Here is an 11,862-nt window from a genome sequence, read left to right as displayed (position 1 = left end):
AACTCCGAACAATCTCAAAAAGACGAGTCTAGCATTGTCAATCTGATTTTTTTCATTCCCAGATCATAGAAATCAATCCTAAAAGTTTGAAAAGTAATTGGCCAAAAGTAATTCGACATCCATCGAAGAGACCGGTAGAGACTTTAATTTCGATCACTGCTCTGAATTTGGTTTCCTTTCATTCTATTTTTAACACATTGTTTGTAAACTCAGTTTGAGCTGTCATTCTCGAAATTTTAGTTTTAGTTTGTAGTTCCTGTTTTTTGTTTTATTCAAAAACTAAATTTTAAACATGGCGTTGAATGTCTTAGATTTCTGTAAACGTTTTCCATCCGGCGTGGTATTGCGTATCACGTATCTCATTTGTTTCGTTCAGATATGATCCATATTTTATGACGGCTTTGGGACACTTCAGTTGGCTCTTTGGTGTCGGCCCCTACTTAGTAGCAATGATCGCCTTAGGCTATGTCCCTCAGATTTGAAGGTAACTTTGTACCTCGCCAAATCAAAAGACCAGTTATTCTTACCTTGCCTTAGAATGTACACAAATACTATAGAATGGATGTAACCCATGGGGGAATTGGTCTCCTTCACGCCCCAAACCCTTGCGTATCTCCCAAGCTTTCGTTCGCCTGTCGTGCTTAGAAAGTAAATGACTGCTACATAAGCTTTCGTCATGGCCTTTTTTATGTGACGTCATCATGACAATACTGGTGTACTAGAACAATAAAATGTCTCTCCTTTATTTTCTGGCAAACATTTATTTCGTATTGATTGACTATAATATCGCTAGTTCTATTTATTTTTTAAAGATCGTATTAGGCACGTAGGTAGGAAGATGGGTAGGTAGGCAGGCAGGCATTGTAGGTATAGGTAGTTAAATAGATAGTTTTTTTTATTATTTTTTATCCGTTTATTTTTTCTTTTTTTTGTTTGATAGTTAGGTAGGTTTAGGAGTAATTTACTACACGACTTTCTGCTATTAAAATACCTGTCCGACTGAATAGCATCCCTAAACTAGTATAAATCATGTGTGCTTTTCCCCTTTTGGCTATATTTTGTGCAGAGAGCTTGTTGCAAGCAGCGAATGAATACAAGTCAAGCCATCTAGTTGTCCCGGCCTAAGGAAGAGTGATAAAATATACACATATAGTACTGAAAGATTTTGATTTACACGCGAGGCTAAGAGATCTTTAAAACGCCAAGCGAACAGGTTGTAGTGTATACGTTGTAGTGATCGCGATATTCGATGAGTATTAGTTCGTCAGTGTTATCTTCTATTAAACACTACTGTGGCGTCAAGCGTATATATTGAAACACAGTTAGGATCGACAGGGGCAACAAACTTCTATACTTTGACTGTTTAATTGCTTTTGCCTTTAATGTCCGGATCTAAAAATAAAACAGAAACTTCTGTAAATACTTTGGATAAGTAAGAAAATGAACTTCTCTGCTCCCTCATTCAAGTTTAGGAGATTACACGAGTAAACAGGCAAGTCTAAGATATGACGACCAGTGAGCAAAGAAGCAACCGAACCCCTGCGAGGTAGGTCTGAGAAGACATGAGGATATACCGGTAGTTGCGTACTAACATTTTCACTACCTTCGGTAAGAAGTTCGAGTCTGTATGCAGGCCCGTAACCAGCAAAAAAATCATGACAGAGGCAATGTCCATGGTTAAATTCTCTTCCTATGTATTTACGGTGCTTATGATGACTATAAACAACGAAAACGAAAAAAAAATGGTTGAGGCGAGTGCCTCAGTTTACCTGCCACGGCCCTGGTGTGAGACAAATTATCAGGAGTCTTGAGAGATATCTCATTCGCCACCTTTCCAAATCTATCCCCAAAAACAAAATTTTAAAGGAAAAATAAACATTTCGACCGAATGGGATGAAACGGATGTAAGTCTGTATAATTTTCTAGCTCGGCATGCCTGGGTTTTGGAAATTATTTTTCAGACCATAAAACGGCTTCTCAGTAACATGTAACAGAAACATATACAAAAGCCTTTCTAGTAAGAAGGGCTTTAGTTAAAGAACAGTCCTTAGTCTTCACCGTAATCTGACAAGAAAGAACCATCAAGACGAACAGGAAAAAATAATAAATAAAAAAAATAAATAAACAAGAAGGAAATTAGACAGCCACAACAGGAAAAGCTTTCCTTGAGGTTCAGTCCTAATAAAATGAGTAATTTTTTTTCTGGAATTGACGCATCTCTTCTTCGATCCATGCGCGAAGTAAGTGTTGTTGTTTATTTCAGATAAACGTATAAAGACTTGCCAAACGATGGCGGCAGAACCTTGTTTCATTCTTTGGCTATTTAGATTTCTGGGATCGAGCAGTGAATATTTTAACGTCAGTTATACAGAAGCGTCAGCCAATAAATTACAATATTTAGAGAGGAAGCCACATCAGCCCCAGCTGGTTTCCGTGCGGGTCCTCTATCCTGATCGGATTGGAATTTGAAAATGTTGGTTTTTAGGAGGGACGAAAACCGGAGAACCGGTGAAAAACCCTCGAAGCAAGGCGAAAACCAACAACAAACTCAACCCACATATGGCACCGGGCCGGTTCCGACCTGGGCCACATTGATGGGAAGCGAGCGCTCTCCCATTGTGCTAAGCCTGCTCCCCAGCATTGCCTCTATTCCTTGCCAAGAAAATGAAGTCTTTTAGTTCTATACCATTTCGGCCGGTTTTTTATGCTTTTTGTGTCGTTTTTTAGGGTCAATCTCGAACTTTGCAGAAGTTAGCGTTGGAGTCACCGGTTTGGCAGTGTTGTGTTGGATTGCTGTTGTTTAAAAACGTATCATTAAAAAAGAAACGAGGAAGCAGCAAACTCGTTAAGTTCAATAACAACAACAACGAAAAGTTTATTCCTAAAAAAAAAAAACCAGCAAAGGAAATAGGAAGTTATACAAACTGGCAAAACATCAGGCTACATCCATAACAAGTGTGGCTTACATCAGGGGAGTCCTGTAAACCAGCCCTTGTGAAAACAAGTTGATCTCCTTGCTCCAAAAATCACTGAACAGGGAGATGGTTTTTAATCCACTTTTCTCCGTCTACACGTGCGCATGTAAAATAGTAACTCTGACTGATTTCAGGCGGTGTACGAAGGAAAGTGTGGAATCGTCGTTTCAAAGAGAACCCGTAATGCATAAGTGATCTAGCAAAGTAACAAGATAAAAAATATCTCTATATTGATATTTCAAGGACAAAAGAATTATTCCTCTTTTTTTTTCGCTCACAAATTAACTGTCAAATGTTAGGCAGATACACTGAAATCATCGCGATGATTTTGACAGGTAGACATGATCGATATGAAGCCACAGTATAAACATCAGGTGCTAGAAATATAATGGTTGCCTTGCAGTGTTATCTCGGCAAAAAGATGAAGAATCAAGTGTTAAAAGCGGCATAGAACAGATTATACTGCTTCAAACTTTGGCTGTATCGTTCAGATTGTATGCTTACTATCAAAACACTGCCCAATTAGTGAATTTTCTTTTACGATGTGATGATTTCCCAATACAATTAACTGGCCTTGTTCTCAGGCTAAATTAGTTTAACAGTGAGCATTGAAATGGGCGGATCTCAGTCCATGTCACCTGCTGGCTCCGAAGCCAAATTACGACCGCAATGGTTTTATCTCGAGTTCAACTTTTTAAAAACATTTGGCAAAACAGCGCAGACCTTGTAAAACTGCATTGTTTAAACCGATCAACGTGATTCTTTTGTTGGTCTTGAAATGTTACAATTCACCACGCAATACGGTGGTAAACTCTGGAAGTCGGAGAAAAAAGCTTAAAAAAGGATATGCGGGTAAAACATCCGGTCTTTGAGATGGGAATCTGAAATTTTCCCGTCTTGGACATCTGTCTCGCGGTCTTTATTTTCTAGTCAAATCTTCACCCCCTTCATATTATATGTCACACAAAAGACTATTTGAACAGCAAATAATAGAATATCGGTTAGGATATAAGGTAATCATCTCTCGTTCTACCGTGAATACAAGAATTATCATAACCGAAAAGGAAGTTGGAAACAGTCACACATGATCAGTGGAAGTCTTGATACAAGCTTTTTAACAATTGCAAGTTTTTTTTTGACGTTGCGTAGGCGAATCGTAGGAAAATCGCAGATTACCTAAGCTTTCAAACAAGGTCTTGTCGACACGTCCAGTTTATTGAATTAAAAAGCAATAAGATGGAAAATTAAATCTGGCAAACTAAACAGAGATACCCTTTGAAAACAAGATTTCAAAACTCTTCTTAATTATTCTAGTATTCATAGCATTAGTGTTATAATTAGGCTGTCATCTTAATGCGATCATAATACCTTTATCTTGAAAACTAAATAAATTGAATGAAAAGAAGAAAAACTGTCAAGCCACCAACTCGCGGTGTCAGCTGATTCAGGAAGACATAAATCTCGTCAATTTAAGTCGATGTTGGAATATTCCTGATCTCTTAAAACAAAACAAAGAAAGAACAAGAATTTGACCACTTTTCGTTTCAAAAGTGAAGTTGGGCAAAGTTTGCTCAGTGTTCGTCAGAATATCGAGAAATTTCGATCAATATCTTCTCTCACGCCACTTGAGTAAATAGCTCGCTAACTAGCTACCAACTGTCAAGATTTTTTGACCCTCGGGCCCAAAGCGGTTACACTATCTTAAGGTAAAATACTCCACTGCTTCGTGAATCATGCAATGGCTGGCAGTTTTTCGTATGTTGTCATTAGCGTACACGCCCTCGTATGGGAACGTGTTTGGTCTTGGATCCTATTTAGCGAGTTTTCGTCTCCATTAATCAAATTATATTGCACATTAGTCGAGCAATTGAGTCTGGCACGATTATTTAGCCATGAAATTTAAAACAAAGCACACAGATGCAGCTTGTAAGGGATCGACTCGGATCACTTTAAATTGTGAATGGTCTCGATACTAGTTGCGTTTATTGCGGTCAACAGCAATAGGAACGCCTGCTAAGATTTGAAACCGTAAATGGGTGGGGCAAAGATAGTAAGTATTTTTCATAACGAATTAAATTGGAACGTTGTTTCGCGAAAAACAGCACGGAAAAATAACGCGAGACACGCGTCACGACCACGAGCTCGTAGCCGGTTAACAGGAGCTTTGATTTCGAACGTTAAATTTTCGTGATCTTTCAGTTATACAACTAAAAAAAAATCGATTATTGCTTTTGGATTTGTTTGTACTTCAGTGAAATCCTCGATGATCCATTATCGATAAACTTGATTAGCCTCATCGAATCGTGTTAGCGGTCCGGTAAAGATTGTCTCGATTGATTCCGAGATATTAGCCTCACTTTATTGCTTGGTCAAAAGAATCTCTCTTATTTGATCCACTAAAATGACGAAATGGATGGAAAATTACTGATATTAAGCTAAGAGGAACTCATTAAACCAACTTAATTGATTCTAAATACACACAATAGCTGGGATGAATATTGCATTTAAGACCCCAAAAAGCTACTCCTTTTCAAAACGTGTTTTTCAATGGACGCAAGACTCTCTACTCTCCAAAGGTTGACTTTCAGCAATGGGAGCTCTAATACAATATGTCAGACTAAACATAAAATTGAATTGGAACTGGTAAGTCATGAAAGCATTAATATCCCTGGCTCGTTTTCAATCTCCTTCTTTTAATTGTTTTTCAGAGAATTAATTGTCTTTGAAACCCACAGCAACTCTCGATAATTTTCTCTTGTCGAGTTAATTTTAAAGGGATAAACTCCGAAATATCTTTTGCTCATTAAATGTGATAAGATAATTGATGAATTAAAAAGCTTTCCTGCGAGCAAATTGCTTGTTGTATCGAATGCGACCGACTTAATGAATGTAAACTCGCGAAACAGGTGTTTTGCGTTCAATAGAAATGAATATGAAATGGAGCGCTTGGCGTGTTTCGTCTTCACTGGCATAGGAAGTGGATCTAGCCCACTACAAAAGTATTAATTAACCCAGGCGATACAATAGGCTTAACAACAATGCCAATTTCGTCCCCTCCTCCACATGTCGAAAGGCGACAGTACATTTCGCTGGCAAAAGCTTTGAACAGATTTATCATTATTAACCTTCACCTTTTGTTGAAAAAACAGAGCGCGATTCCATTGCTAAAAGTGGCCCGGAAAGAGGCGAAACCCCCAAAGTTCGTAAGGAGGTTTTTTTTTTCTTAATATCTGATCTTCATCTAAGAAACTTATATTAAATTTGCAGGCTTTATTTATTTCCTATCACGATCTAATAAGACCAATTTAAATCATTAAGGCAAACTCACTTGTCGCGCAAAATTATAGGTTAATGTTTGAGTTAAAAGGATACGTGAACAATTTGTTTGTTTATTGTGAAGATACTAATAAGTCGGCTCTTTCGATTACGCATTGTATGGGGCCCTCTAATCAATTTTACCAATGGTCTAATGAGAAAACAGCATATTTTTGAGGGCCATCCATCGTTTAGCAACTGCTATTATGAAATTAGCAACTCAACAGTTGCCAATTTTGTCGGCTGTGTGTATAAAAGGCTGCTATGAACGTGCAAACTCGCACTCGAAGTCAGCTGCGACACAACAGCGATAATCTCTGCGCGCGAACTGATTTATGAACACGGTGAAGCCTGAAAAGTTGCTCGAAATTTGAACTGACTTCATTTTTCGTGACTGACTGACCATGCAGGCGTTTACGAGTCCCTACGTCTGCCCGTATTTTACGTGCTCATCCCCATATTGTCTTGCCTTGAGAAGTAACGCTGTAGCGCCGAGTTTATCAGTGAACAGGCCACCCACAAGCCCAACAAGGCAGCCAGGCGGAATTTCTTCCTTCACCATTTCATCGATTTTGTCCCGTTCCGAGGAGCAGACGAGTAAGACCGCGAGATCAGAAACAGGCGCATCCAAGTCCTCATCGGAAGGAGGCTTGAGTCAATTTTCTCCTTACACTTCGCAGGTTTCAGTGGAGAGATTTCATCCATATCATAGACCTTTGACAGCCAGCGCTTTTGTGAGAACAACTTGTAATGCTTTACAAAAAGGTGAGCCTTAGGAGATACATTGGTTATCCAACTCTTAGGCATGCTGTCAGTAGATATCTTAGATATCCTTTGGACCGAGCATTGTTTTTTCGTATGACAATCATTTCTTGGGACTCGCTTAATTTTCAAGTTCTGCTGTAACAATTTTGTCTAGGATATTCATTTCATCAGAAAATTTTGCTTCCCTTGTGGATAACAACTCTCTATGATCTTCAACACAATAAAAAGTGTATATTTTCTGCTTTCGTTCTTGGGTTCTAAATAACATGTAGTCTCTTATCATTGACTCACCAACTTCTTTCGTTTGTTTTAAATTGCAATTCGTTTTTCACGATCATTGTGTGTTTATGACTTTTAAGTGTTAGTATTAAGAATCTAAGTTCCATCGAGTCCTTCCAGGAAACGTAAAAATACATGCTGGCAATGAAAACTCAATTTTCTTTGACTCAATTTCCGGAGAACGATTTTTTTTAAATGTTTGATCGATTAATTCACATCTGAAAATTTTAAAAAATTAAAGACCTTTGGCTATTGCTTTATAGGTTTCTTTTCTCTCGGTTAATGCTTGTATCATTTCATTTCCTTGTAAACAGCCAAAAAGAAAAGAAATTAAACGGAAAGAATATTTTTTTGTTTAAAAACATATACGGATAATCCCTTTTGCGAGTTTTCCCGTGCGAAATCTCTTTTAATTGCCTTCTTACAAATTGTGCCTCATTCAATAACATAAAGCTCTCATCATGTGAAGCTAGAGTAATTAAGTTTTTCAATTTTTCAAACCAAGACAACCCTTTTGCTAGAGTCTTTATTATTGCCTTAAAAAGATTGAAAGACAAGTTCTATTCATGAGATAAAATAGTTATCAGAAACAAACGAAATATAACAAGACAGATTTATCATATACTCTCGTATTTCTTTCCATGCTAATTTGTGGCTACGATGTTTCATTATTGCAGAAGGAGATGCAATTCTATCAGTTGTTCACCATGAAGAAAACAAAGCCTGGAATTTCAAGCAAGGAAAGCCGAAGAGAATTCGCACGATTTTCACACCCGAACAACTTGAGCGACTGGAGAAAGAATTTGATCGTCAGCAGTACATGGTGGGAGCCGAGAGACATTATCTTGCCGCCTCACTTAATCTGACTGAAACACAAGTTAAGGTCTGGTTCCAAAACAGAAGAATAAAATGGAGGAAACAAAAGATGGATCGTCCGAGCTCGAGCTAAAAGGAAAGACTAAACAAAAAATGAGCCGACATAGTCCCTCAAAAACAAAGTCATCAGGGCCCGAAGCACTTTAACCTGGCAACTTGTACAGAAAGAAGAAGACAAGCTGTCTAGTTGTATATAATGGTGATTTGATTATGAACAATTTTAAACAAATTAACCGAGAAAAATGTACACATTTCAAATTTTTTGGAGCCAAACCAAAAGATTTGGAGACAGAACCCTCACTTTTTCATCGAACGCACTAATTTTGCCTATTCCATATACTGAATATAGATACCTTGGATAAGCAGTTAGCGGGTGTAAAATTGTAAATAAGAGCTTCGTACCCTCTATAAGTACCTATAACTACCTAATGAATAGATATTGACCCGACCCCTTTATTGAGTTATGACTCAAAATCAGGTAATCGTTACAATGCGAGACATAATTTTATTTATCAAATTTAAAAAAGGGGTTCAGCTGTACTAAAACTCACTCCTATACACAGCCCCTCGTGTAAAGGTTTAAGTCGGCGATATATTGTAAATTTGAAATTGTATTCTACGAATTAATATATATATATATATAGAGAGAGGTTTTTGTAATGTTCAGAGTATATAAGGAGAGAATACGCATCAGTTTTTTTTTTGCCAAATTGGACACGGTTATCTGCCTTGTTGTGAAATGCACTAATTTATAATCCAGCTGACCCTTCGTTGGCCTGCAAACTAGTTTTCTGGCTAAGAAATTAATTAAGTGCTTTGTGAGCCTTAACAAATTAAATCAAGAACTCTTCCGGCCGCAGTAAACACTGGATTTGCGTCATTAAGAGCCTTAATTCGCTAGAGCAAAGCCACATAATAAAGAATTAAAAGCAATTACGACTTTCAAAAGAAGATTTTGGCAACGGGAGCGTTGTGGAAAGAATGCGACTTAAAAGAGCCCTAAAAACAAAGGTTTTTGTCAAGTTGGAAATTTAAACTTAGTCTGACGGCGATAATGGTGATTCACACTGGAACAATAGGCTTTTAGCCGGGCTCCACATGATGTGCGCGTTAATAAAGAACTGATGAAACAAAAGGCTTCTGTAACCTCATTAAATTTTTATTATTTTACTTTGAAATGCAATATCGTACTAATGCTACCATTAACTTCTAAATTACCTCCACTGTTTGGCGTTAAATGACTTACTTTATTACAAAAAATTGACAAAAAACGAAAATTGGCTCGCTAAGCGACGAAAATTCAGAAAAATTTAGTCCCACAGTTAGCCGAGAAAATCTGTCCATGTAGACTGACGAGAAGGGATGACTTTTGCGGTAATTTTGCGTCTTTAATCGGCTTTGTTTTAACACATGACAAGCAAAGGTGGAAACATCGTTGTCAGTGTTTTACATCGTTTAGTTTTGTGCCAGTATTCAGCAACTTTTTTTTAATAGACTGCTTGAAGATAGAAAAAAATACTTCAAGCTGTTTATGTTCCTTTTTGGTTGCAGAATGCAGTTTCCGCTATAAAATCAAATTTCAATATCCCAGCCACTTATTCTTCAAGGCTTTTCTATTCCCATACTGTTTATTGAAATAGATATGGTAATATTCGTGCAAAGTTCTATACCTTGAGAGCGCTAGGATTTCAATCGAATTGGAAATACAGACTTTTGAAATTCCGAACGCTCGCTGACAGCCCGAGGGTGGGGGAAGGGGGAGGGAGTATGTTCGGCCCTAAAGGGTATGGTTTTTGAGCGGTTTTGGTTTGAAAAAGGGTTTAGAATTTGACCATTTTGTCTGAAATAGGGTATTTTTTCACTCTGGCTTGGCTTTGGGTAATCGCAAAGGGCACGAGTCACGTTATAACTCAGACAACTGATCTCATACAAACAAAACGGAATGGTGGAAGATTTGAAGCTTTTTCAAGCGCGTAAGCAAGTGTTCCTAGAAAAAATTTAAAACGAAAATTTGGCGTTCATTTTCCTACTATTTCTCTCAGAAAACGCGTATGTTGTCTGACTCTCGCCGGGTTCCAATAATTTGCATTCTATCTGTAGATTTCGTGTGCTTCGTTATTTGTTTATAAGGAATTATTGACATATTTGTAGCCGTTCTCAAATGTTTACCAAAATGGAAGCCATTTCTGCCTAGCTGCGTTCATATATTAGAGCCGGGTGCTAATTTTAGAGGCCTGAAACGGAGCATCGATTTTTGGCTCAGGTTTGAAAGAGGGGAAGGAAAATCACAGATTTTGGTCTGAAATAGGACAGGTTTCAAGGCTCGGACTGCGCATCCCCACCAGAAACTTGTGGGAGTACCTCCCGGACCTGAAAGGCACCTAAATGATACAAAAACCAATATCTTCAGGGGCGTAGCTAGGGGGGTCCTTGGGTGCCTGTGACCCCCTTTTGTAAGCACAGGCGGCGAAAACGACATGACAATCTGGTGAGTAGCCTCACTTTCACAGAGTGTGACCCCCCCCCCCCCCCCTTGGATACGCCCCTGATCTTCCACGGTATCCGTCAATTTTTAAGCATAGAAAGCTTTGTGCGGGTTAGTTTATACATTGATAGATATAAATTTTATATGATGAGTTTGAAAAGATAATTGTCATAATATATTGCACGGCCCTAGTTGTTGAGTTTTCGCCTGTAGTTTGTTCAAATCACGTGGCAAGTAGACGTCCAAAAGGTGGTCATGGTCACTTACAAAATGTGATCGTTTACGTGAGGTTCTGACTGCAGAAATTTGATTGGGAAAACTTCGGTATTTTAGAAAAGCGGTCTGTCCCACCCGGACTCGGATTCGACTATTTACTCGAAGCAACAGGTACTTTCGAACAACATCGGTTACTAAAGCAACCAACAGGACGTGGTATATACTCTTTTTCTTTGGCCATCCTAGCTTGATAAGAAATAATACGCAAACTGCGGTGATAAACATGGCAATAAAACGCATGTTAAAAAACAAAGTTCATTTACTTGACGTTTCGTATGTTTCAACATACATCTTCAGAAGTGACCGTTAGAAATAGAAGTAACAACTAAATTTCAATTTACAAGAAGTAACTAATTAACAATTACAATGACAGAAGTTGAGAAAAATTTGCATATAAACAATGCAAACTAATAAAGATAAAGCTTTTCGCTGCTCTCATTATCAGTTAGGGTGGGTTTTAATTCCCTTATTAGCAGAGTCTCTTTTATCTTGCAATGTGTATCTGTCCGACCTTTTGCTAATGTATCAAAGTGGTCCCATTTGAAGTTGTGACCAGTTGTTGTGACGTGGTCTGCAATAGCAGAAGCATGACAGCTACTCGTGATCGATTTAAAATGTTCAGTTTTTCTGTCATGCAATCTACGTTTTGTTTTTCCAATGTAGAAATCCTGGCAGTCCCAACAACTAGCCTTATACTCAACTTTTGACAGTTGGGAACGGTTGATCCTATTTTTGTAGGGAAATAAAGACTTGATGCTATAAGCACTTTGGAAAATAACCCTAAGATTAATGCAGCCATAAAACTTATTAATGCAGGTCTTCAGTTGTTTGGTAACAATTTTGCTTTGTACCCCTAAATAAGGTAGAACTAAGATTATTTCCTTTTTAGGG

General features: G+C 38.0%; 1 protein-coding gene across 1 annotated transcript; it reads left to right on the top strand.

The window, feature by feature from the left end:
- The first annotated feature begins 6,475 nt into the window (after nucleotides 1-6,475).
- On the top strand, nucleotides 6,476-10,730 carry LOC145468642 (uncharacterized). The gene is made up of 2 exons (XM_081452362.1): nucleotides 6,476-7,055; nucleotides 8,012-10,730. The coding sequence occupies exons 1-2, from the start codon at nucleotides 6,695-6,697 to the stop codon at nucleotides 8,281-8,283; spliced, it is 633 nt and encodes a 210-aa protein (XP_081308488.1). The 5' UTR covers nucleotides 6,476-6,694; the 3' UTR covers nucleotides 8,284-10,730.
- Nucleotides 10,731-11,862: the final 1,132 nt, after the last annotated feature.

Source organism: Orbicella franksi, chromosome 2 (genome assembly GCF_964199315.1).
Source record: "Orbicella franksi chromosome 2, jaOrbFran1.1, whole genome shotgun sequence".
Lineage (NCBI taxonomy): Eukaryota > Metazoa > Cnidaria > Anthozoa > Scleractinia > Merulinidae > Orbicella > Orbicella franksi.
The sequence above is the reverse complement of the archived record's forward strand: the minus strand, read 5'-3'. Positions and strand labels throughout refer to the sequence as shown.